At 33.3% G+C, this 26625-nt stretch overlaps 4 protein-coding genes and 1 non-coding gene across 6 annotated transcripts; 2 read left to right on the plus strand and 3 right to left on the minus strand.

Moving 5' to 3' along the window:
- The first annotated feature begins 8511 nt into the window (after window positions 1–8511).
- LOC108227867 (methyl-CpG-binding domain-containing protein 11) lies at window positions 8512–12844 on the plus strand. 2 transcript variants are annotated; one of them, XM_017403234.2, is made up of 3 exons: window positions 8605–8744; window positions 11056–11146; window positions 11662–12844. In XM_017403234.2, exon 3 carries the CDS (start codon window positions 11665–11667, stop codon window positions 12619–12621), a length of 957 nt encoding a protein of 318 aa, XP_017258723.1. In that variant the 5' UTR covers window positions 8605–8744; window positions 11056–11146; window positions 11662–11664; the 3' UTR covers window positions 12622–12844. The 2 variants fall into 2 exon arrangements, with proteins under 2 accessions (XP_017258722.1, XP_017258723.1); XM_017403233.2 differs by lacking the exon at window positions 11056–11146 and having other exon boundaries at window positions 8512–8744.
- Window positions 12845–13123: 279 nt separating this feature from the next.
- Window positions 13124–14718, minus strand: LOC108227868 (thylakoid lumenal 16.5 kDa protein, chloroplastic). The gene is made up of 4 exons (XM_017403236.2): window positions 14251–14718; window positions 13790–13929; window positions 13636–13708; window positions 13124–13317 (listed from the first exon to the last, which is right to left on the minus strand). The coding sequence occupies exons 1-4, from the start codon at window positions 14597–14599 to the stop codon at window positions 13208–13210; spliced, it is 672 nt and encodes a 223-aa protein (XP_017258725.1). The 5' UTR covers window positions 14600–14718; the 3' UTR covers window positions 13124–13207.
- Window positions 14719–17769: 3051 nt separating this feature from the next.
- On the plus strand, window positions 17770–23966 carry LOC108227962 (glucan endo-1,3-beta-glucosidase 14). Its single transcript, XM_017403373.2, has 3 exons — window positions 17770–18219; window positions 19173–20206; window positions 23616–23966. The coding sequence occupies exons 1-3, from the start codon at window positions 18153–18155 to the stop codon at window positions 23691–23693; spliced, it is 1179 nt and encodes a 392-aa protein (XP_017258862.1). The 5' UTR covers window positions 17770–18152; the 3' UTR covers window positions 23694–23966.
- Window positions 23967–24176: 210 nt separating this feature from the next.
- On the minus strand, window positions 24177–24247 carry TRNAG-GCC (transfer RNA glycine (anticodon GCC)). The gene has a single exon. It is a non-coding gene; the product is annotated as a tRNA-Gly (tRNA).
- Window positions 24248–24480: 233 nt separating this feature from the next.
- LOC108226967 (probable pectinesterase/pectinesterase inhibitor 41) lies at window positions 24481–26578 on the minus strand. Its single transcript, XM_017401963.2, has 2 exons — window positions 25600–26578; window positions 24481–25246 (listed from the first exon to the last, which is right to left on the minus strand). The coding sequence occupies exons 1-2, from the start codon at window positions 26480–26482 to the stop codon at window positions 24567–24569; spliced, it is 1563 nt and encodes a 520-aa protein (XP_017257452.2). The 5' UTR covers window positions 26483–26578; the 3' UTR covers window positions 24481–24566.
- Window positions 26579–26625: the final 47 nt, after the last annotated feature.

A 26625-nucleotide genomic window follows, 5' to 3' on the forward strand; every position in this document is an offset into this window, starting at 1 on the left:
CTCTATCCTCGAGAATTTAATGCAAGATCATAACTTAATAAATCAGTAAATCTTTTAAGATGCTTTTGATTTTATTATAACTTTTAAATAATATTACGGTTATCCTACTTTCATATATTAAAAGAGGACTATGGGTAAACGTAACCTATAGAAAATTATTGTTATATCTTTATTTAACAAAAAAATAATAAATATGATAATATTTTATGATTATTGTTAAAAATAGATTAAATATTATTGTTATGGGATTGTTAAAATCAGACAGCACTCTCATAATATATATTGTATTTATATTAATTATTATTATTATTGAATAATATAATTTGATTTTATTATATATATATATAATATGTTTTGTTACGTAAATGCACATTATTTATCATATCATAATTTTATTTGTTGTAAGAATTTTCAAATAATATAAATTAGTTTAATTTTTATTATGACATTACATATAAATAATAGATGTAAATTCAATTGTGAAGTTAAGTTTGTTATTTTTGTTATTAGACTTATGTTGTTTGAGTTTAAGTTTTATGCGAAATGAGTCAAGTTCGAATCACTTGTGAACACCTCAAACAATTTCAATATTTTATTTTATTTTTTTAGTTTTGGTTCGTCTAGAATTTTGATTTAACATTATTAATTTAAAAAAACTTATTAAATGAATTCCAATATAATATTACCCAATATCGCAAGGAAAAAGTGTACAAGAAAAATATAAAAAGATATAATAAAAATTATTTATTTTTATCTATAACCAACTCGAGTACGAGTTTAAAGGTTGAGTTTGAATTTACACAATAATAAAACTCTACTCAAATTCCTTAACGAACAGTTTTTGTTGTTTGAACTCGACAGTGAACCGAGTCGAGTCGAGTTCCTGACAAACATTTGTGTTTGTTTACGGTCCTAATTTCATTCTTCTTCTTCTTTTTTTTCAACTAAAAAGTCTAAAATCTTCAAACATAGGAAAATCGAAGATGTCATTTCGATATTGGTCAAAAGTTAGGGACAAGACATGTACGATTACCTTCATAACACAGAATATAAAAATTGTCCCTAAGAGCACAATTTTTTTTTTCATAAATAGGATGTGGATATTAAAGAGAACGTGATCAGCGTAGAAGCATTGGTAAAAAACCTATTATCGATACTAGAAATATCCTTCTTCAAAGATCGCAAGAACGTCTTTAAAAGAGTGTATGAATATATCTTAACGTGCATGATGAAATATGTCACTTATATGATTTTAAAATGTCCACTCAACTTGAAAGAGAATTTGATTATTATTCGATTATAAAAACTTTATGTTCATTTTCAATCTAAAATTAATAAATAGTCCGACCACTTGAATAAAAAGAGCATAAGTGGATGTAACATATGATATTGAATATAAGTTTAATTTTCTCATGTCGAACACCATCAAGCTTTTTTTGTCTAACCGATATATAAATTTTGTCAATAATTTCACATCTGGCATCATTTACATTTTTCAAGTACAAAAATATATTAAAAAAAATAGATGAATTAATAAATATATATTTCAAAAATAAAAAAGTATCAAAATTTAAATTTGTTAAATAAATTAAATAACAAATTTAGAATGTGATTTTAAATCAGAGACCCGTGCCTTGCACGGGTTTCTACGCTAGTTATGTTTTATTAATCGTCAATTGAAATGCATGAACCTTTCAATATATATGGGATCTCCCATCTAATGAGATCCAAATGCGCACCCGAAAGGTAGCGGCTGCGGGTTCCTACGTTAAAATATATATATATATATATATATATATATATATATATATATATATATATATATATATAGATTATATAGATTATATTGTGGTAAGATTATATTGTGGTAAGAATCTCAGCACATGAGTTAGAGAGAAGAGAAAGGAAAACTTTTATTCTTCAAAAGAAGTTCCGCCTTTCACAGATACATACATCCCTTTATATAGGGAGAAAAAGAATCCTCCATTGGATTCGTTACAAACAAATGCAAACAAACAACTTTTACAAAAGTAAAAAGAAAACAAATAACTTTAAAAAAGTAGACAATATTTGATGTCGGGTGCTACTTTGGGCCCCATCGTCACATCTCATAATGTTTACTTTGAACAAAGAAACAAACAACTTTAAAAAAGTAACTTTAATAAAGCAAGTATTATTGCTGGCTGGAATCTTTGATGATTGAGGTCTTCATCTGGCTGGCAATAATTTTTACCCTGTGATATTTTTTCCTTCTAGAATTCTTTTGTCTAGAAAATCTCTCAAGAGTTTAATATTCCTCAGATTGAGGTAATGACTCTTATAATTTTCGAAATCTTCTTGGATTTCTCTGGCTGTTCTTTTAGCCTTTTCCTCTAAGGTGGCTTGATTGTATTTTTTATAAATATTATCTTTTTCAGCATTGATTCTGAGAATTTCCCAGTCTAATCTTTTTATCTCTTTAAATTCTCTGGCAAAGGGTATCATTATGATTCTGGATCCTTCCCTTTCCCCTTAAAATTTGAAGTTGTAAGGGATGCAATTAGACCATCCCAGAAATCTTCAGGAGTAGGAGTATATTCTTCTTCCTGAGATTCACCTGCTAGAACATTAAAAGAATTATTAGAATCCATTGATCTTGGTGATGACGCCGTCTTCATTGACTGATCTTCATTAGGAAATGAAAATGTACTGAAGAATTGATTCTTCATATGGTCTAACACCCTCTTCATGATCTTTTGATCTGATTCATTAGGGAACTTTTTCTGAAAATAAGTTTTCAGATCCTCCATTGGAGTCTGCTGTGAACTTTGTCCATCAGGGATTTGTTTTTCATCATGATTTATTATCATCTTGATGTTGGATTCTATCTTCTGAATATCTTCAGAACTCATCTTCGTCCACCATTTATAAAAGAAATTCCTTTGTAGCAGAGGAATTCCTAGCTTGTCTTTATCGATGGAAATTGTCCATCTCCAAATCCAAGGGATTTGAAATTTTGAGAAAAATATGAAAGGACATTGTCCAAAAATTAATCTTTTAGATTTAATGCGTGTTACCAGTGGGCTGTTATCACACCATGAATTATATAAAGTCATAATTTTCTCTGGTAAAATTTCAAGAGAAGGGCCAAATTTTGACCACCATTCATAAAACCAATTTGGGATGTGCTTATTAAGCACTTCAGGGTTTACTGAGAAAAACCAAGAATGTTTATTCTTGGGATTTTGGTAATAAAATGCTTTAGAAAAAGCTTGGATATAATCCCAGTAATTGAAATAAATATATTTACCTTCAGCAATTTTTATTGCTTTACCCTCATTAGGGTTCAATCCCCATTCTCTGGGAGTTAATACCTTGTTGATGTGGCATTTGCTAAAGTTTATAAAACTTTCAGGGTTATTGTTCTGATAATGATGAACAATTGTTACCGATTCGGTAATTGTCAACAGAATTTCCAGATATAATCTGGGCTGATTTTGCAAAGCAGCATACCCTCTATTTTCAAGGTACCTGGTTTTCAATGACCATCCATCATTTGGAGTCATAAGAATATCTTCTTCTTCAAGATACAGAATATTTTCTGTAATCGGATTTTCAAAGTATTCTTGATCTGGAGAAGTTTCAGAAATTGCTGCCTCTTTAAAAGACATTGTCTTTGATGATGATGAGGAAGGTATATCTTCCTTTTTAGGAGGTGCAGGCAATTGTTGCACATTTCTAACCCGATTATTTCGGTATACTGTCCAGTCTCCAATTAGAGGAACAGTTGATTCTGTATGGGGTAGCAAATTGTTACTCCCACGTCCTCGCCCTCGGCCATAGCCGCGGCCTCTGCCCCTATTAGGGGTACTCATTCACCATGTAAAAATTCGCGGGTTAGATAATCAGCAAGAGAATTATTTTCTCCTTTGATGTATTGAATATCAAATTCAAAGACTGAAAGCTGAGCTTGCCAGCCTGCAAATATTTGCTTGGATACAATATTCTTGACATCCTTTTCTATTATAGATTTTGCAGAACTACAATCAATTCTAAGCAAGAATTTTTTATTTAATAAGTCATCCTGAAATTTAGAGATGCACTTTATAATAGAAAGCATTTCTTTCTTAATAGTCGAGTATTTCGACTGAGTGGAATTCCATTTTCCCGAAGTAAATCTAACAAGCTCTTCTTTTGAAGTGTTTGAATTTATTTGTTTTAAGATTCCACCATAGCCTATATTAGAGGCATCTGTTTCAACAATTTTGAAATACTTTGGATTTGCCAAAGATAAACAAGGTAAACATTTTACCTTTGCTTTTATTCTCCTTACTGCTAGAGAATGTTCTTCAGTCCATGGCTGAGAATTTTTCTTGAGCCTAGAATACAGTATTGCTGTATCTTTAGCTAGGTCTTTATAATAGTCTGAAACATAGTTCAAACTTCCTAGAAACCTTTGTAACTGTTTGGTATCTAGAATATTATCAGGAAACTTAGAAGCAAATTCTATACTTCTTTCAATTGGAATAATCTTTCCTTGACTAATCATATGTCCTAAGAATCTGACTTAGACTTGGAAAAGTTTCATTTTTGGAGCAGATATTACTAGCCCATTTTTTCTAATTAAATCCTTAAAAAATTTTAAGTGTTTTATATGTTGATCTATTGTTTTAGAAAATACTAAAACATCATCAATATACACAATTATAAATTCGGTGTAAGGGTTAAATATATCATTCATTATATTCTGAAAATCAGAAAGTGCATTTTTTAAACCGAAAGGTAGGACATTCCATTCATACTGACCAAATGGAACTGTAAATGCAGTTTTATATTTATCAGATTCATTTATTTGAATCTGCCAATATCCAGACTTCATATCGAATTAAAGCATTGTTTAATCTATCTAATAAATCTTTTTTATTAGGAATTGGGTATCTAACCCATTTTAATACCTTATTAAGGGGTTTATAATTTATAACTAACCTGGGAACACCTCGTTCCTTTTCTGCAGCATTATTAACATAGAATGCTGTACAACTCCAAGGGGATTTAGATTTTCTAATTAATCCCTTTTCTAAAAGAGAATTTATCTCTTTTTTACACAGCTCTAAATATTCATTATTCATTTGAGCGGGTCTAGCTTTAGTAGGAATTTGGTTTTCATTAAAACCATCTATGTAAGGAAGAGAAACAACATGTTGTTTTCTATTCCAAAAAGCATTTGGTAAGTCATTGCATACTTCACTAAGAAATTGCTTTTCAATATTTTTTATTTTTTCTTTAACTTCGCTTTTATTAAGCTGTTCTTTAATACTTAAAATATTAATTTCTTCTTTAAGAAAATTTAATTGTTTTTCTTTATTAAGAAGAACATCTTTTACCTCATTCAGCATTTGCGTCTGAGGGTCTGTTATGAAGTTAAATTTAACTTCTTTACCATTTATGGTAGCTAGAATTCCTTTAGTGTCGATTTTATTAATCGGCATTAGCATATGCAAAAAAGGAGTTCCTAATATTATCCTATGAGTAATATTTTTTACAAGGATAAAAAATGCGGGTAAACAAACATCTTTGTTACACACATACGCATTAGATAATTTTTAATTTATATCTAACTTACTACCTCCTGCTGCTGTTAGCGATCGGGTAGTTTTTTCAAAATACTTAGTGGGAATTATTCCCTCTTTTATGCAGTTTAAATCTGCACCGCTATCAATTAAAGCAATTTCATCTTTTAAAATGAAATTTTTATCAATTACTAAAGTAATTTTAACAAACCATTTTTGTGAAGTTACTTGATTTAAAAGATGTAAGTACTCTTCATTAGAAGTACTTTCTTCTATTAAGTTTTTATCTTTGATTAAATTTTTATCTTTATCAGAAGATTTTGTTTCTAATAAAGTTAATCTTCTTGATAGATTAAAATTATTTTGTTTTATATCAGAAATTTCTGATTTTAAGAAATTAACTTCTCTTTTGAGATCACTAATAGAAACTGGAGTTTCTTTAGTGTTAGATTGTTGAAATCTATTTAAAACCTCACTTAATTGGTAAGGTGCCTCAATTATTTTAGGTGTTTCTGAGTTATCTCTTATTAAGGCTTCAATTAATTTTCTTTTTAATTCGGAGTCCTTAATTAACTCTAAAGCCTTTAAGACTTTATCTTGATCTTCTGAAAGAACATTTAATCCATTCATTTCAACTATTGATTTCCAATAGTTTATTTCGTTACATTGACAATCATTATTGTCAGAATCAGAGGAAGATTGATCAGCTAACTCTAAATCATCTTCTTCAGAAAATCTTTCTGAATCAGAATTGAGAAGAACTTTTTCTAATTGCAACCTTAGTTGCTCATCCTTAATTTCATTAAGGGCTTTCTTAGTCCAACATTGATTTGCATAGTGACCAACTTTACCACATTTATGGCAAGTTATGTCAAGCTTTTTAGCTTTTCTTTTTCCTGGTTTAGGCATAAAAGATTTTTCTTTTGGCCTCGACTTATTATAAAATTTTCTTTTATAATTCTTTTTATTAGAATTGTCATTTAATATATTTTTAAACTTATTTTTATGTGGTTTATATTTTTTAGAAACCATTTTCCTTTTATTATCTAACCTAGGAGGTTTTCCTAAATCAAAAGCGAATTGTTCACAAAATTTACCAAGTTGGTGCTTTTCTGAAAGCTTCTGCTTTTTTAATTGGTTTTTTAGCTTAATGTCATTACATAAAGCTAATCCTTCATTAATACAACTAACAATTAGTTGTCCGTATGTTAAATCGGAATAATTAATATTTATTCCATCGTTCTTATTTCTAAGTTGTTGCCGCACCTTTTCTGCAAAAAGATGAGGTAATCCGTCTATAAATTTAGACTTCCAATGAATTGAATTAGGGTTTGTTAACTGATAAACCCTTGATAAGAAAGTATCTTTATACCATCTAAAATGAGTTAAAGATGGACATCTAAGGTTTTGTAAGAGAGTTTGGATTTTCTCTCCTATTGGTGTTGTAGTTCCTACAAAATGTTGTAGAATAGCTAGACACAGTGTATAAACCGCATCTTCTTCCCCAGTAGTAGTTATACTACTACTAGCATTATTAGGTTCTATTTTTATTAATTTCTTATGATTAAGAATTTCTTCTTTTTGGGTATCATTTAAGTAATGATATATATATATATATAGGCAAGTGATCAAATAGAAACCAATTTTATTCTAGAAACTAGAAACCATTCCTTAAATCACTGTTTATAACCACATATATCACTAGTTTCTATGTTGTTAATTACTATTTTATACAGTATATTCATCGGTTTTTATTTTTAATAATTGAGAATATGTACTTATAATTTGACATTCGTGGTCGATCATTGATGATCAATTATAGCTGTAGAAGGTCTATGATGGTAGCAAATGACGGGATGAGGTGTGTGGTGATGGTTGATAGTCAATACTAGTAGTAAGTTATGATGACAAACGGTGATAGGCAAATCATGGTTGTAAGTGAAGGCGGCAGTAGTGGAAGGGGTTGATAATGATGCCGGGAGTTTCATCGATGTAGTATGATTGGATATGATGATGATATACATTGTTTATATGTGTATTTATATATCTATATTTGTCATATTTTGCATATATAAATTAGTGATTTCTAATATACAAATGTGTGATTTATGTAGTTAAGGACAGTGATGAAAAACTGGTCAGTGACTAGTTTCTAGTTTCTAGGCTAATTTAGTTTCTAGTGGAGTAAGCCCCTATATATATATATATATATATATATATATATATATATATATATATATATATATATATATATATATATATATATATAAACGGGATATCATAATTAATATCAAGCATATATTCATTAGTTTTTTCAGGATTCTGTTGAGTTATTAGATTTTGATGATTTTTCTGAGATAAACATATAAAATTGGATAAAAGATCTTTAAGATTTTACAATATATGTTAAACTCATCATAAACTTAACAACAACTATACAAATATATACTTGGTAACAATTCATATAAAATTAATTTTGTTACAATTTGTTAAAATAAATTAATTATTTATTCCATTAAATATGTTATGTATATTGAATAAATCCTCTAAATAACATGCATGAGCCTATTGTTTAACCAATACCTTTGTTGAGTAACTCTTATAAAATTTTGCAACTAATATCTACATCTAGATATGAATTTTTAAAAAATATTTATCCAGGATAGTCCTCAAAATTTGGGCCCAAGAAATACTTATAATTATAATGTTATTATCATATATTACCTTTTGGATGATGTCGTCAAAATTTTACGGGTTTGAATTTTTAACTTATCTGCAGTAGAATAAATATAAGTTCTTAAGTTCATTTTAATAAACTCTTTATATTTTAGTAGCTGCAGCACTTAAATAATAGTCTAGTCATTCTCGAAAAAATAGATAGTCTAGTCTTTAAAAAATAGAAAATAGAGTAAGATAGACGGTTTTAAATGTGGATAACGAAGTCGGTGGGAAAGTGGCATTGAAGCCCGAGCAGTTAGTTAAAATGTCAAATTTAACACACACTGCGGATGCACCACGTTTCAGGAGATATATACACAACTGACTATCAAACAAACCCCCCTTTTATATCCACACACAGAGAGAGAGAGATACAGAGAGACACTACAGAGAGAGAGAGAGATGGCGAGCTCGGTTGAGAAGAAAGAAGAAGCTGTTTACAAGGAGCTTCCCGCACCTGCTGGCTGGCTTAAAAAGGTCTCTCCATTCATTTATGTACTCAATTTTCGCTTCTTGCTGTTCTTGTTTCTTTTTTATTCTTTAATGTTCTTCTTGTTTGTCGGTGTGAAATTGAGGCCTAATTCTCTCTCTCTCTCTCTCTCTCTCTCTCTCTCTCTCTCTCTCTCCTTCTTGATGCTTACTTAATTAAATACTCAATTAGGGTTTTATCTTCATTACTCAATCATATGTTGTATTATATACATGTAATTACATGTGTGTCGATCCAGATAGGAATTGCATCTCGTTCTTGCCTTTTATGTTTATGTTATTTACTATACCTACTAGTATTATTAAGTATTAACTTACTCCTCTGCTACAAGATGTTACGATAAATATTATTTGAACTGAAATGGGAAATTTGTTAGTCTCTAGGGAGGCATTGCAAATTGGGTCCTAATTCAATTTATTACATAATCACATAGAAGATATGCATCAATATTTGGAGGTGATCAAGTTAATATATAGTGACTTGAGGGATAGTATTCTGTCAATAAGGCAAGATCGACTTACATTAACGAATATAGGATATGCATCAATATTTGGAGGTGATCCAAGTTAATAAGCAGTGACTTGAGGGATAGTATTCTGTCAATAAGGAAAGATCGACTTACATTAACGAATATAGGTGTAATTTTGTTGTTATCACAGTTTCGAAAGGATGGGGGACATGTAGGTATATCAAGATTTAACCTTACCTGATCTTTAGTTTGGACGGTGACGGTGCTATGTTGACATATATGGTTCTAGGTAAATTTTTGGGTTTGTTTTAATTCTTGAATTTCTTGACATGTACTGGTTTGAATGTAGCAAGGATAGTTTTGTGCTTTCTCAAAAAGATTGTAGATATTAAGTATAAGCAGTAGGTTGTAGACTGCTTTCAATGTTTCTTGAATGTTGAAATGTCATGGACCTCGTGTTGAACAAACACATTCTGCTGCTTCGAGTTATCTTTAAAATGATGGTTTATTTTTTCTGCTGTGACTATGATATGTGAAAGAGTACATGTCTCATAGGAAGTCTTTAATTTTTACGTTATGTTGCATAGTTCATCGTAATACATTGTTTTATCATACCAAAGTGTGTTAGACATTTAATGGTTATTCGTTGAATTTTCTCATGTTTCGCTCAAGTCTTTGACATGTGTCTAATATGAAATATATTGTCCCTATATAAGGAACCATCTGTGAAGCTTTTATGCAGTCATTTCTTCATTTCTTATCTGATGGTGTTCATATGTAGAATAGAATTTACCAAATTACAGACAGAAATAGGTTATCTGTTCCTCGCTCGCTCCATGTTGGAAAATGTCAAAATACTATATTGGAAGTAGTAAACATTGCTTTAAAAGGAGAAAGATAGAGTTAGCAGCCTTGAAGTTCTTAGAAATCCTAAGTTTTTGAATCAGGGGATTGGGGAACCAGAAAAATTAGTTATCAAGGTCAGAATTCTAATGTAGGTATAAACTTTAATTCAAGTAAATTAATATATGAGTGCAAGTTGAGTTGATTGCCCCAACCTTTTCCCACGTAGCTACGCCCATTCTTATAAACTCATAATAAATTATTCTGTAAAAGTTTGAGTACACATATACTACTTCTGTTCCTTTCAAGTTTCAAACAATGGGTATAAGCTGTAAGCATTATACTATTTAACATTCCTAAGTATGTTATGTTACCATTAAAAACTTTAAAGAACAAAGAGGTTGGAGTATAATTGTTTTATTTGCGAACCTGACACTATACTATGATGAATTAGTTGCAGTGCTGTGTAAACCTCTTTTTTGACGTTTTCATATGCCAAATGTACAAACTCTCTGGTTGTAGTGGATCCTGCATATCATCTAAACCGCTGAGGTCAACTTTGGTGTCTTTTACTGAAATGAGAAGCACCGAAAAGCCTTTACATTTGGCAGTAATTATATAATCATAATATTGTAGACTTATTAAAGATAACATTTTTAAAGTCAATATATAGATGACTTGGCCTATTTTTCACTCAGGAAGCGATGGAAAAGTGTTATGGAGTATACAACATGATTTTTCTTAAGAAAGCCCCAGTGCTCACTGCTTACTGATTATTTTTCAGCCGTGTATGTGACTAAAATTTATATGAGATAATAGTGACTTTGTGGTGGCAACAGAAAGCATTGGTTGTTATTATTATAAAACTTGTACAATTTTTTTCAAATATGTGTTGATGCATTTATTGATCATGCAAAAATTATGTGAACGTCTTTTGTTGGGTGTATGTTACTATGTTATCATGACTTTTTGATGTTTTTTTACAGTCGAAATAAATGTCGCTGGCATGTGTCAATATTCTGAGTGGGTTAAACTTTTGTCTATCAATGTGGCTAAACTGTGGACGTTTTATGGAAGGTTCCCCCATCTGACTGAAAAATTTTCACGCATTTATATCTTCAGTCTTCCTTTTGTCTCACTTCCTGCTGCTATTTCAGTTGTTTAAATTGATCATTGTAGAGCTAGCTATATTTGATAATTGTTGTCTTTTGGCTCTATGATGCTGTATTTCTTTCCCTGTTACTCCGCCAGTCACTATATGAGGTATTGCTATTTAATTTAGGATATTAAGAACTTTTCCCAATTATTCGGTCTACGGACACCATCTGCCTTTGTAACGATGGAATTTGAGACCTACTCCCACTTCTTTAGAGTGACAGTATCATTAACCTGGAATGTGAGATTCAAAATTTATATATAGATTGGGTGGGCGCCACTTTCTTCATGCAGGCGGCTCCTTTGATTCCCCTCTGATTAGGTCGTGGGAAACTGGAAATTATTAATAGTTTACAGTTTAGTGGCTACTTCATAGTTTTTTTAGAAATATATCATTCTAATCAGTTGAACCTGACAAGATCTGCATTTCCTTGTAGTTCATGCCCAAGCAAGGAGGGGCACGGAAGAAGAATGAAATCATATTCACTGCCCCAACAGGTGAGGAAATTTCTAACAAGAAGCAGCTGGATCAGTATCTTAAATCACACCCTGGTGGTCCAATGATATCCGAGTTCAATTGGGGAACAGTCGAAACACCTAGAAGATCAGCAAGATTCACTGAAAAGGCAAAAGCAGCCCCATCACCAGAAAGTGATCCACCAGCGAAGAGGAGCAGAAAATCCTCCACTGCAGATGATGAAAAAGAGAAAGAGATTGCTTTTGAGAAGAATTTGGTGAATGAAGTTCAAATGGAAGAAGCAGAAAAAATTGAGAAAGAAGCTGTAGCAGAGCAAGATGAAGTGCAGGATCTTGACAAGGCTGGTCATGAGGACAAAACTGATGAAACCCAATATACAACAAAGGGAGTTGAAAAGGACACTCAAGATGAAATACAAGACACTGATGACAAAATGGTGCATGCTAGTACTGAAGATATCAAACAACCTGAAGATCCTGGATGTGGCAAGAAGACTGAAGCAGAGATACCTGTCACCAGTGAAATATCCAAAACTAATGAAGTACAAATGCAAGAAGCGCGGTTTCAAGCAGCAGCGGAGAAATCACCAATCGAGGCACAATTTCAAGCCACAGTGGAGAAAATGCCTTCTGAGGAACAATTTCAAGCAGCAGTAGAGAAAACACCAATTGAGGAACAATTTCAAGTAGAAGTGGAGAAAACACCAATTGAAGCACCATTTCAAGCAGCAGTGGAGAAAACACCATTGGAGGCACACACAGAGGCTGGCACCAGGGAACAGGGAAAACAGGACACCATCTCAAAGGAAAATATTGAGCACACTGACTATGGCTCTAAAACTGCAGAACAAAGTGATGTAGTGAGCAAGGGTGATGAGGGACAAATGGCTGGGAATGGCATCAATGGCAAAGCCATATGAGTGAAGACCTGAGTATTCACATTCGATTAGGCTATTGACTGTAGCTTCCTTGTTCTAATGATAGATTTTTAATGTTTGTGGGAATATCTTTATGTAAAGTCGACAACTAGGCCTTTCATTGTTGCAAACAATTTAAGCATCAGTGAATGTTTAGTCTGAATTTATATTGCCTGTCACTGACTAGAAGTTATACAAGTAATTGATCATGTGTTCACTTCTTTGACTTGTGCATGTTAGATAGTTGGATGTTGCCATGCCTTCTAGGTATATGAGATTCCAAAGAGTATTCTTTGTAAAAACTTTGGTTATTCAATATTTCAGTGTGTGAGGAACTATTACATACTACATAGATTGTTGCTGATTTAATTACAAAGCACAGTCAATCAGGCATTTTAGGCACTGAACAACAGAACTTGTAGGGGCAAATTAGCCTTTCATTGTTTTCGATATACAGGACTGTTAGGCATTTGTAAGCAAATTATAAGAACTAATACAATCGATCTCTGGTATAATTTTAATCAATAGAATTGATCAAAGTTATCTCTTGTAAAATTTCAAAATTAAAACACAGTAACTGTTCTTCAACTCACAGCCCCTTGAGTTGTCCAGCTAATCCTGTCAATAGTGTCCATTTCTCCAACGCATTGGCCGATGCCACAAATGCTAGTGTAGAGGCTTTAATATCTTTTTGGCCAACTGCAAAATGAAAAGTGGAAGGAATTTTTATGAGAGCTTCTTCCTGTAGGTGCATTTTGTTGATGCACATTGTCAGTTTGTCACAGACTAGCAAATCAAGTACAAGGAGAACCAGCTTCTAGAAAGCATGGCAGACACTAGTGATGTATAGCCTTCAGTAAACTTGCCGCGAGGGTTTTAGATATGGAAGTACTCATTACTATCTAGTTTTTATGAAAAAAAGTTGCTTCAAACTATCATGTGCATGCGGACAAGGAGAATTTCATTCTTATTATGCTTAGTAAAATGAGCATTAGCTTTTGAAGGTTGGAGCTTAACCTGATGATATCAAAGTGGACAAAGAGGATTTAACGGCATCAGCTTCAGCTATTTCCTCAGGGCTAGAGCTCAACTGTTGGCAAGTAAACAAAAACTTGAGTATCGTATAAACAAGAACTTGATCATATGTGTGTTAGAGCAATTCAATAAAGACCTTATTGAGGGCTGCATTTGTCTTTTGAACCCATTCAGCATCACTCTTTTCACCAAGAACAGAAGCAGCAGTAGGCAGATCATTCTTTTCTATGGCTTGTCCTACTTTGCTAAGCTTGTAAACAAGATCTTGCAAATATCCTGGAGAATGCGATTTATCATGTCATGCTATTAGAAAAACTATGCGAATCAACGGTAAAACAGGAAGAATCAGACTGAAAGATAAACATAATCAGCAAATACATTTCAATTCACTTTGGTACCAGAAGCTGTTTTAACACATCTATCTAGCAGACTTAGATGCTTAAACTAGAGTTCAATCATTTTCTTTCAAATTCTCAGCAGCAGCAGCAATAAATCTTCTATTAGGTACCCTTTTCGCCTCATTCAGAATGATTTTCAGAATCAAATTTCAATAAACTCAGATTGTTACCTACGACGAAATAGATAAGAATGTCTCACCTTTCTCTTTATCTGAAGAGCTAATAACACTTTGCTTCTCAAGCCTCTTCTGCCTATCCTTCTTCACCTTCTCCAACAATTCTATATCATCATCCGCCTCGAGTATCGCAGCATTCGCATCAGAACATAAGCCTTTTCCAGCTAAAGACATCAACAAAGTTGCAGTAAGGCCAATGGACATGTTTCTCTTGGAAAGACTGAGTGCAGGAAAAGGTGGTTCATTAGAACTCACTGCTCTGCATAAAACTAGTTGTCTTTGGCTGTGTGCATGAAGTGAAGATGAAGTAGGTGATGATGATGAGAGTGAAGGGAGAAAAGTGCTTGCGTTTGATACAAATGTTGCTGCCATTTTTCTATCTGCTCTGTTTATTTTTGTTTAGGTGGCAAAGAAGTGAGGAATGGAGTATGGACAGTTTGGAAATACAGAGGATAAGATCACTGGATTTCCTCATCACAAGTCAAGTTTTGGTTTCCAAGTTCTTAGGGGTGTTTCTGTCATTTCAATGATTGCAAAGAAATTTCAATTTATACCATATCCGGGCCTCGGTTTTTGGGCTTTGGATGGCTTGATATTCGGGTTATAATACTCCGTCTTGCGATAATCATTGTTTTCCCTGTAATAGAACAAACTATATCAATATTTACTTATTGTAACATAGCTTAGACAGATTGATTATAATTGATAAAAAAATTCTAATAAAAAAAAACATTGTTCATATCCTTTAGAAGAAATACATTGGTCATATTTTAATAAATAAATAATATTTTTAAATTTTAAAAGATTGTGGTTACTTTTGAAGTGTAGAGTTGACTTGGATGTTTAGGACATAAACACGAACTTATCTATTTTGAAGATTCTGATAAAAAATTAATACTATACAATAACAAAGTTTTTCAAATCTAACATTCTACACGGTCTCGAAAATTCATCATATACCGGATTTCAATAAATTTCAATCAATATAAATTAAATATTATTAGATTGAATAATTTAATTTGTTTTTAATTTTTTTGAAACAGAATAATTTAACTTTTATAAATATCTCACAATTCTAATCTGGGTGTTATTTGCGCGACATTCCTATGAACGTACGTCTGTCAGTAAATGCTACAAACATTTGTGATATAATCACCTGCTGATTACCACCTCTACGAAGCAATTCCCAAAAGTTAATATAAGCTTGAATATTATGAACGTCCTTGTCTTGAATCTTCATAGTTGTGATCAACCTCTAGAATTATGACACCAGAAAAGTTGAAGTGTGTAATATTAGTATCTTTTCTTTTTCGATATTTCAGTGCTGAAGAAAAAGTTAAAGCTACGCATATACGCACAAACATATAATACACACGAATACAAAGATAAAAAAGAGTGATTGACACGGGAAAGAAGATTCTTTCCTCCAGATACAATCTTATTCATTTCTCCACTAATTCATTCACTCATAACAATACTCACTCCGAACCACACTGATTTCTATACACTTTTCTCTTTTAGATGTCTCATTCAATTCTATATATTTCAAATTTTTTTTAAACTTATAACTTTTTATAATGGTCCTGTTTGGGAATTAGCGGTTAACGGTTCGAATTAGCTGTTTTGACTAGCTGATTGAATTAGATGTTTTGACTAACGGATTGAATTAGCTGTTTCTCGTAAAACTGTTTGGTAAATAGCTGATTGATTAACTTTTTCTTACACAAACCAAAACCGCTAATCCAAAAAACTCCTCCAAGTAGCTTTTTCAAAATTAGCTTTTTGGATCCAAACCTCTATTTCAATCCGCTGACTACCAAACACCAACATTAGCTTATTTTAGTGGTTAACCTCTAAAACACCTCAAACCTCTAATTTTGCCCCAAACCTCTGACTTCAAAATAGGGCCAATATAAAAACCTCACCCACTCACTACTACTTCATCTACTTTTCCAAATCTATAGTATTATATATTGATGGGTCCCACCACTTTACTCATTTTCCCTTCTCTTTCTCATTACTATATACTCCCTCCATCTCATATTATGTGTCTTGTTTGATTATTGAAAAGTCAAATTGACTAGACTTTGACCGCAAATTACACATATTATCCGACTTCCAAAGATTAAAAAATTTACTTTATTTGAAAATATATCTAATACCCTTCAAAATCCATTTTTCAGATTTTTAAAATGATTAATAGATTTTTTTTAAAATTAACAGTCAAAGTTTGGTCAAATTAACCATCTAATAGTCAAAGAGGACACATAATACGAGATGGAGGGAGTACTTACTTTATACATATAGTATTATATATTGATGGGTCCCACCATTTTACTCACTTTCTCCTCTCTTTCTCATTACTATATATTACTTTATACACTTTTCTTAATCTCCGATTCAAAGGGACGGACGGAGTATAACATACTGGATCCGGAAAAAAGTCATCATCACGCTTATATTAGTATCTTCAAAGTTTCACTGTTTTAAAATGTACTGTAAGCTTTAAACTGAATAAAAATCATTTCTGAAATCAAAAATAATTTGAGAAAATCAACCTCCGCCAAAGTTAGAAAAACCCAACGTCGAATATAAGTATGACCGCATAATGGTGGCCATGACCAAAGCTATAGGTCACCGTCAGCTGACTCTAGTCCGAGTCACCATTGACTACAATTTATGGATTAAATATATTTTTCAACAAATAAATTATATTAGATAAAGGTTTGTATGGTGATGCATTTATGGTCGATTGCTCAAAACAACATTGAGAGTATTACAGCATGTATATATCTCTTCAAAAAATCGCTTGGTTGCCTACCGAAGAAGGAAGGATTCAACGGCGATATGATTCTGCGTTTGTTCAATTTCGATTATATCTGTAGATGCCGTATGGCTTTTTATTATTGAATTATTTTCCTTTTTCAAAAAAAAAAACTATATACATTAAAATAAATATATGAAATATCATAATTGCGAACTTTAGCTTCTGCTCGATCCACACTCCTTTTCACAATATATGTCAGAATAATCAAATATAATTACTACTCCTGAAATTAAATATAATATTAGTCGTACGTTATTAATGATAAAAAATTGGTCGACCCAAAAGTTGGAAACCGTGTGGCGTTGCGTATGCGTGGACCCCAATCACCATTGTAGTAAATCCATTGACTGCCACCGATAAAAACATGAGAGCTACTTCAAATTAGTAGAATGTCGCTGTTTATCTCTCCAAAAAGATTAAAAATATTAAAATCAATTTTTTTTTCAGAATAGTTTGTTAATTATGGTTCCAGCCCACTTTATTTTATTCATTATTACAAAATAAATAATATCTGCATTTTATAACAAGAAGATTTTCGATCTCCATTTTCAGAACGGTATTATAAATAACAATTATTTATCAGAACCCGAAAACCCGCAAAACTAAAAATAATAGTAGGAGATGCAGAGGACAGATGTACACAAGAAAAGCACGCGAAGGAAGCAAGCAACACAACACAACACCTACTTTCAATCAGTTTGATTAGTTTAACAAAGTAAAGACTACTTGGCAATGCAATAAATAAGGCACCAAGCAAACAAACACAGTCTTAACACTTTACCATAAACAACACGAATCAATACTAGTCTGAAAACGACCGCCAAACCCCCCTCTCCGCTCTCACTTCTCATCGCCGGACTTTCCTTTTTTCTCCGACAACAACCCCTCCTCGTATTTATACATATAATCACCTATCGTTGTATTGATGCACATACATTAAATTGTGTGTGTTTGTATATAGAGAGCCAAACAAGTAGGAGACTAAGACAGGAAGACAAGACAAGAAAGCTGATTAATACCCCTTTTTCTTATTATTAAATACTTTAAATTTGTGAATCTGGGTTATATGAGGATTCAAATATTTGTTTTTTTGAATCAATGAGGATTTCAAGATTGTTTTTGTTCCGGTTTTCTCTTTGGCTCTTGCTGTTCTTCACTCCTAAAGGTATTTTTGCTTTTTCTACTCTTTTTTGTTTGCATCTTTATGTTGTATGCATCTATTTAACACCTTTATTGTTAATTCGATTGTTTTGTGTATGTATTTGTGCGTTGTTATAGAATCTGGATGGCCCTTCATTGATTCTTCAGGTTTTTATGTTTTGATTTTAAATTAAGTGTCTCAGTGCTTAAGTTGATCGGTTAATTGAATCTTTCAATTGTTCGTAAGGGCTTTGGTGTGTCCAGTTGTAAACCTTATTGGAAAACTAAGGATAAGGAGACTTAGTATTTAGTTGAAATTCTTAATGTGATGGACACAGGAGGGAGAATTTTTACGTTACACATAGGCTATATGGCAATTGCAGCAATTGCAGTTATTTGTGACCGTAACAGTGTTGATCAGCGAATGTGTTTTTATAAATATATTTGAAGACTTGATATTTTAGGGTTAAATCTCAAAGTGCTTACTGAAGCGAAGTCGTGGTATCTAATGAGACGCCGAAAAGATCAGTGAGTAATGTGATACCACGACTTCGCTTCAGTGAGCACTTTAAGATTTAACCCAAATATTTTAGTGTGCTAACTACCAATAGGTTCTATATAGCGGTGTGAAGGTTATATTCTGTTTATCTCAAGTTCATATTTCATTACATTAATAAACTAATATTGTTATGATTTACAACTGAGTCTACATGTGCTAAGCCAATAACTCCTGTTTTCTTTTTAATGGTGTAATAATTAGCATGCTCAGAGACAAGATTGAGTGCTTAAAATGCTGAATTCAACTTGATCAAACTTCAAGTCCCCTGATATCCTTTGGAGAGTGTTGAGAAAGTTCCCTGAATTCATTTTTGCTGAACAAATATGTAATTAAGAGATCAAATCATAACGACATTACTACTATAAGGAAAAGATGTTATAGTAAACAAATATATTCTTTCCTCTATCCTTCCTTTGCAGGACACTGGGCAGTGAAAGCATTTACAGGAACTTATGGGATAAATTATGGAAGGATTGCGGATAACATTCCCACACCTGATAAAGTTGTTACACTACTTAGAGCATCTAAGATAAAGAATGTACGAATATATGACGCTGATCACAGTGTCCTTAATGCCTTTAGTGGGACTGGACTAGAATTGGTGGTAGGCCTTCCTAATGGATTTGTGAAAGAGATGAGTACTAATGCAGATCATGCCTTGACTTGGGTTAAAGAAAATGTGCAGGCATTCCCCAAGACCAACATTGTGGGTATTGCAATAGGAAATGAAATTTTGGGTGGGAGTGATGTGGATCTTTGGGCAGCTCTGTTGGGTGCTGCAAAAAATATATACAATGCTACAAAAGAGCTTCAACTAAAAGGTGTTCAAATTACAACTGCTCACTCACAGGCTGTTTTTGCCGATTCCTACCCACCTTCTTCATGTATTTTCAAGGAGGGTGTTGATCAATACATGAAGCCCCTCTTGGAGTTCTTTTCACAGATTGGTTCTCCATTCTGTTTAAATGCTTACCCTTTTTTGGCTTACATGGGTAGTCCAGATACAATTGATATAAATTATGCTCTTTTCCAGTCAACTGATGGAATAGATGATAAGAAAAGCAAACTTCATTATGACAACATGCTTGATGCCCAGGTCGATGCTGCTTATTATGCCCTTGAGGATGCTGGATTCAAAAAAATGGAGGTTATAATTACAGAGACGGGTTGGGCTTCTCGTGGAGATGACAATGAAGCTGCAGCTACTGTAGATAATGCAAGGACTTACAATTTTAATCTACGTAAAAGGCTTGCCAAGAAGAAAGGGACCCCACTGAGGCCGAAAATGGTACTAAAGGTGTATGTTTTTGCAGTGTTTAATGAAAATTCGAAGCCTGGTCCAACATCAGAGAGAAATTTTGGACTCTTTAAAGCTGATGGAAGCATCTCTTATGATATTGGCTATTCTGGACTTAAGTCTTCATCTGCCCCTTCAACTGTTTTGTCTTTAAAGGTATGATACCTGTTCGAAGTGTATTATTTCAAAATGTTCTTCCTCAGCTTTACACAGATTGCTCTACTATTTTTAGAGAAGAAAATGAAGTGATATACCGTATTCAAAAGAAAATGCTTATTATAGAAATATAGGATATTTGATTAATGGATGCTTGTGTGGACTTCTATTATGCAAGGATTATTTATGTAATATGCAGAAATTTCTTCTAGACTAATATAGTGGTACAACATACATCCAAATTATAGTAAAATAAACAAACAGAAGATGTTATTACTTATTACTGGAACATGTTAGAACAGGATCTGAGTAAAAACTATTTTAATGCCACTTGCTGTAATTGGCTGTCTGACGGTGTGATGTTTTACATAAACCTGCTATAATTACCTTATATGATCAGGAACCGACACAACCTGCTGCAAAGACAGGAAGCGGAAAATAATTTTTTTGTGATAAACTGTTTCTTTGTTATTAATATCGATAAACTCTATGTGAAAACCTACAACTGGTTTCAACTTATTGTTGCATCTAAATTAGTTTTAATCTTACATTATGTATTGTTCTTATTAATTTATGGATACTACTAAGTACTAGCCAGACGATGTCTTTATGATATGGGGAAAGGGTCTCTTTGCATAGTTATAACTGCGTATTGAAGTTACAAGTTGTTTGCTTTAAAATATATCTTATTTATATAACGTATAATATTATAATGGTGGTCGATTGAGTTCTTATAAATTTATGATGAATGCTACATAGTGATACAACCTTTCTTTATATGTGTGCATCTGATGTCTTGATAATGCAATTGTCAAAGACAAGGTTTAAGCTAAGTATTTCTATTCCTTGATATGTGAAGATGTGATTGGTTTAGGGAGACTGCCACTGTGGTCTGTGCTTATCATGAAAAGGGTCAGGAATTAGCGTTTGTACATGATGCTCTAGTGTCCTTTATCTTGTTAAATTGGCGTTTAGAGTCATATCCTGGATCTTTCGAGATTTAACTTTTAGTTCAATTGATAATTGCTTGACTATGTATCTTGTTGTACATATATTCAGCCAAGATGTCGAGGGAAGTATGACATGCCTATGCGTTTTGGATATATACACATGATCTTCTCACTTGACATATGCTCCTCAAATTCCTAAAATAAAATTTTGAGACATCTTTTGGCCTTTCTGAGACTGCACTTTTGCAGACTATTAATCTTCTATGTATTTTCCTGAATTGGCAAATTGGCATTACAGATATTTACTAAAACAGCAGGCTTAATCTGTTCATTCTCAGCCAACATTTTCCGTAAGTAACTAGTGTTCTGGAGATATAACATAAACATGGGTATGCAGTCTAACCTGGATCTTCACCTCAACACACCAACAGTTCTTCCAATCTCAACACACCAACAGTTGCTTGTGTAACCTTATATGCATGAACTTCTATTTTCACCACTGAATCTTTTGCATTTTGAATGTCAAGTTAGACTACTTATTACACTAGTTATCTTACAATTCAAATTAACACCATATGTTTGACATTTTTTTTGGAATTTTACGTAAAACATCTATAGGTTACCTATGTTATCCACACCATGTCCTGTACTTGACTGGTTAAGTCTATTGATGCCATGCTTGTATACATGTATTTTCAGAATTAGACATGCATGATTGTTGAGCCTAGGCACTTCCAAAATTAGGGTTTGGTACTTTCATCCATGAGATGGACATAAAACAAGCTATTCCTTAATATCTGAGATATGCAGATACATGCAACATGTAATGGTAATATTTCAAAATCCTAAATGAAGATGATTTAACATCATCATCTGATAGATGAGGTTAATAAGCTAATTGATGGCCAAGGGCTCACTCCTTTGTCCTGTCACACACATATGCTACTTTTCTGTACTCCTTCAATATGTCAAGGTATATATTCTTAGCATTAAGCCTGTAGTGAGAGTTGAACTACAAGGTCCTGAATTGTATAGGTCCACAATTTATGTAACAAGTGTCCCTAAATAATAAAAGCTATGACCAGTACACTTTTTACCTAAAATATATTTAATAGTTATAAAAGAAATTATGAAACAGGAAAGCTTGATATTTTCAATATTTAACCTGTTCTTTTAGGGAGCTTTACAAACACCGACACTCATTTCAGCAGTCAGCATTAAGCCATATGTTCATAGTGGATCCTATTCAGCAGCTCCTTCTTTTCAGCTTTTATGTGCCTGGAGTAGCAAGCTTACATATTAGTTAAATAGAGTAACAATGGAAAAACCGGGATTTTGTGGATGCTTTAGCCATATGGAACATACCATAGTAGTTAAGCATTTATCCAAATTTTTAAATAGCTTTTTTCAAGTTGATTTGCTTGAAATTGTTAGATCGCCAACTTTTCCACTACCTTAAATTGTTAGGAAAAGGCACTAAAGAAATGATATACCTTTAACACCTCATCTCACTCAAAATTTACCCATTTTCTTGGTAAGAGTAGATCACTAGGCAGGGTAGAACCCAATAACCCATGATTGAAACCTGGCCATATTTCATCATCAAAACTGATTACAAGATTAGAAAATACATGTAAATATACATATGGAAATGATTTTATTGACTAATCGTTAAATTACATCTTATGCTGACTTGTATAATTCTAATTAAGCTAGCCTTTTTTTCCGGGTAGTTGAAAATTTTTCAAAGCATCAAATGTTTAAAAATGATAAGATGATTCTATGCTAGCAAGTATCAGTACCAAGTGAAACTATGGCATAAAACACCTTAAACAGACTCGGCTGAAAGTATATAGTGCCTGTATCAAAAATCGTGGTGAGGAGGCACAGTCAGTTTTACAGGGTCTACCCATCTCAAGAAACCAATCTCCAAGACTGATTAACTTTGACAACATTTATTTTTTGCATATAATCATAGAGGTGCATTTGCTGAAAAAATGCGTATATTTTCACAAAAATGCATTGCAGAATTAACTTCTGTTAAGTGCATCTGGAATCATTTCGATGCAGTGGTTTATACCTATAGATAATGGTATTATGCTATATTAAACTTAATTCCTTTCAAGAAAAAGTAAATATCCTTGAAATTCAGATATACTGTAATCAATTTATTATCTTGAATAAGATTCTATAATTATCGGTAGCACTTAAATTCTTGTTTAAATTGGTGTAGCCAGCTTTGATGACTGATTAGGTTTCCTGATAATTACAAAAAAAAAAATGCGGTTACTAGTTTAAGGTCTCCGTTTATTGGTAAGTGTTTTTAAACGTAAAGCCAGTAACATGTACTTTAAATTTTCCAATCAAGTCACTGTATTATAATGACTGTTAAGTACAGGTTTTTATTATGCTTCCATATAACGGCTAATGACTTTCATTTTGCCATGTGCATATTTCAGGAAGTGTCAACTGAAGGTCGATCTTGGATATATACATTTGCAGCTTGTGCATCAGCATTGCTCCTGTTTCTAAGATAACGACAGATATTACATTTTCCGGACCCCGATTTTGTTAATACCAGAATAGAATCCAGAGATTTCCATAGCTCAGCTTGGCGCCACCATATATGTTATGTCTATATGAACACCTCTATATTCCATATATATATTTATGATCGGGTACCAGTGTATGCCACATTTTAAGTTACTTCAAAGAGTTAAATCTTGGTCAGAACAACTGTACTTCAAAGTGCTGCTTTTATAGTGAGGCACCAAGTTTATGCATCAATAAAGTTTTGATCAATTTGTATCTGAGCAAAGCCTTTGCAGCAAAATGTATGCTTGTCTATAATTGTGAATATTAGTATGTGCTAGACTCGCTTGTACTGTGTGCAAAAACACTGATTGAAGATGGAACAAAAAATGTCTGAGAGTTCAGCAGCATCTTGTTTCATCCAATTTTATCAGATATAGCAGCGGACCCTACCAACTGCGTTAGATGCGTTTTCATCATAACCCTCATGCACCAGCCGGGAATCGAACCCGGGTCTGTACCGTGGCAGGGTACTATTCTACCACTAGACCACTGGTGCGTTGAATATAAACTTAAAATTTTCGTACATATCCCACAACATCCACTTTAACAAAACATGAAATGTTATTCTGATATGAATCATGACGATTCATGAATAAGAGATGGTTTTATCTGGCAGACTGTAAAACCGCAACACCCTATTTTCCTTTTAGCTGTACTGCTATTCAAAGTTCAAACTATAAATTTAATTTATGCCATCAAGCATTTCCAATATTAAAAGCATGAATTCCCTTATAACAAAAGGTAAAGGTAAATTTGTGAGTTAAAATACATGGATTCCAAAGTTTAACAACTACTTGGAGATCCTAAGTCTCACCTTACATCAATCCTATGTAGTATGGAACTCCAGTAGCAGGCAACCAATAATCCCCAGCTATAAAATTCGAAACATCAAAATTCACCGCCTCTGTAGCATTGATCACATGAAAACCATCCCATGTAACTCTGTTAGTAGTATCAGCTCCCGGTCCAATGTTGTTATACTCCGCGTAGTAAGATGTATTCAGCGCAAAATCACCAGACCAGATGCTCCAACCAGCAGGCTCAATCAAGCTCCCCATGAATGACTCCATGTAAACCACTCTGGAGTACAGTTTCCAAGGCCGTCCAAGATAAGTTTTAGTTAATCCGAGGTCCTCTGCTGGCAAGATAGTACAATTTTGTATCGAAGTCCCTGTGTTCTGGTTGATGTCTGTTCTGCCTTGTGCAGTTATCGCGTTGAACTGGCCTTGCAGTGGAAGCCTCGGATAGATGTTGCAGTTCTGGAGAACAACAACAGCATTCCCGAATATGAAATCAACTGTTCCATAAACATCACATTCTCTGTAGAACTGTCTTAGTGAGTGAGTATACAAGGTGTCCTGATACCCTTCGAAACTACACATGTAAAACGTTGATAAATCAGCATTGTTACGAAGAGCAACAGCTTGATGTTTAACTGCTCCTGCTGTGTTGCGAATAGTCATATTCACACCAACGAATCCTTGCCCGACCACAACTGAAATAGATTATCAAAATATTGCTTAATGAGTTTACTCATCCAACAGATCATAAAAGTTCCGAGCAGGAATGAACAAATTTATGTACTCCCTCTGTCCCAAATCTTTTGTCTTGTTTGACTTTTTTGTGATCGAATTGACCAAATATTGCACATAAAATATGAATAAAGATGTAATAGATTTGTACAACTAGAAAGTACATGTTAGCTACTTTAATATGTATATTTCAAATCTTGTAAATAATAAAAAGATAGAAAATAAATGGTAGTCTATTTAACCATAAAATGTCAAATAAGACAAAAGATTTAAGACGGAGGGAGTTCTTAACCGAGATAATGGAGTGTTTACTTACTGAATGTTCCGGTGGTGAATGTAGTCCAGCCATCAGCCACACTGCGGTTGCCAGTAATTATGGTCTGGTTGATTCCATCTCCGATCATCATCACATATTTCTTCGATTTGATTACGTTGACATACTCTTCATAAACACCGGCCATGACATAAATCAAGTAATAGCCATAGCTAGCAATGCTATTATTTGGAGCAGCATCTAAAGCATCGCTAATAGTCGTAAAATCTCCATTTCCAGTAGGATCCACAACAACTGTCTTGTTCACAATCACATTGGCCCCAACTGTATACAACCTTCTCGCTGACTGATCTGCTTCCTTCGTAGCTGAACTCGTACCATTAGCCCAGCCATCCATGAAGACCGAGAGCGAAACGCTACCAAGCATGCTCGTGTTCAGTTCTCGTGCTTGAAGGTCACTCTTAATTTCTTTAGGTGATTCAATAGTGGAAACTCCACCAAAACAAGTTTCTTGGTTGGTCTGTATTGCACTCAGCAATGACTGTACATCTTTAGCTTTCGAAGCTTCGAGTGTACTAACAGAGCTTATGGATTGAAGCGTGTCTGTCAAGAAATCTGAGCTCAAGCTCCCAAGATCTCTACAGTCTTGGAGAGCTCGAACTGTGTACAGGGGCAGGTCTTTCTGGTTTTCGAGGTATTTATCGACAATCGAAAGTAAATCGTTATTGGTGGAAATGTATTGTTTGATGAAGAACCTGCCGCATTCTTGAAAGGAAGTGGAATCGTTGGCTGGTACGGTTGATTTGCAGAAGGAAGGAAAAGGGGTGCGGTTGCAAATGGTGTCTGTTGAGAAAGATATTGTTGAGGAAGAAACGAGATGCAGACTCAGAAAAAATAGAGCCAGTGTGCAGAAAGTATAATGCATGGTGGCTCTTCAAGTCAACAAGCTTCGAAATGGCAACGGCTCTATATATAGCACCACCGTCTTTGGGTCGGTCTGTAGAAAACTAGCTAGTTGTCTTGAATGCTATGAGGATCAAACGAGAATGTTACCCTAGAATATTAGGA

Source organism: Daucus carota, chromosome 6, assembly GCF_001625215.2.
Source record: "Daucus carota subsp. sativus chromosome 6, DH1 v3.0, whole genome shotgun sequence".
NCBI classification, from domain to species: Eukaryota; Viridiplantae; Streptophyta; class Magnoliopsida; order Apiales; family Apiaceae; genus Daucus; species Daucus carota.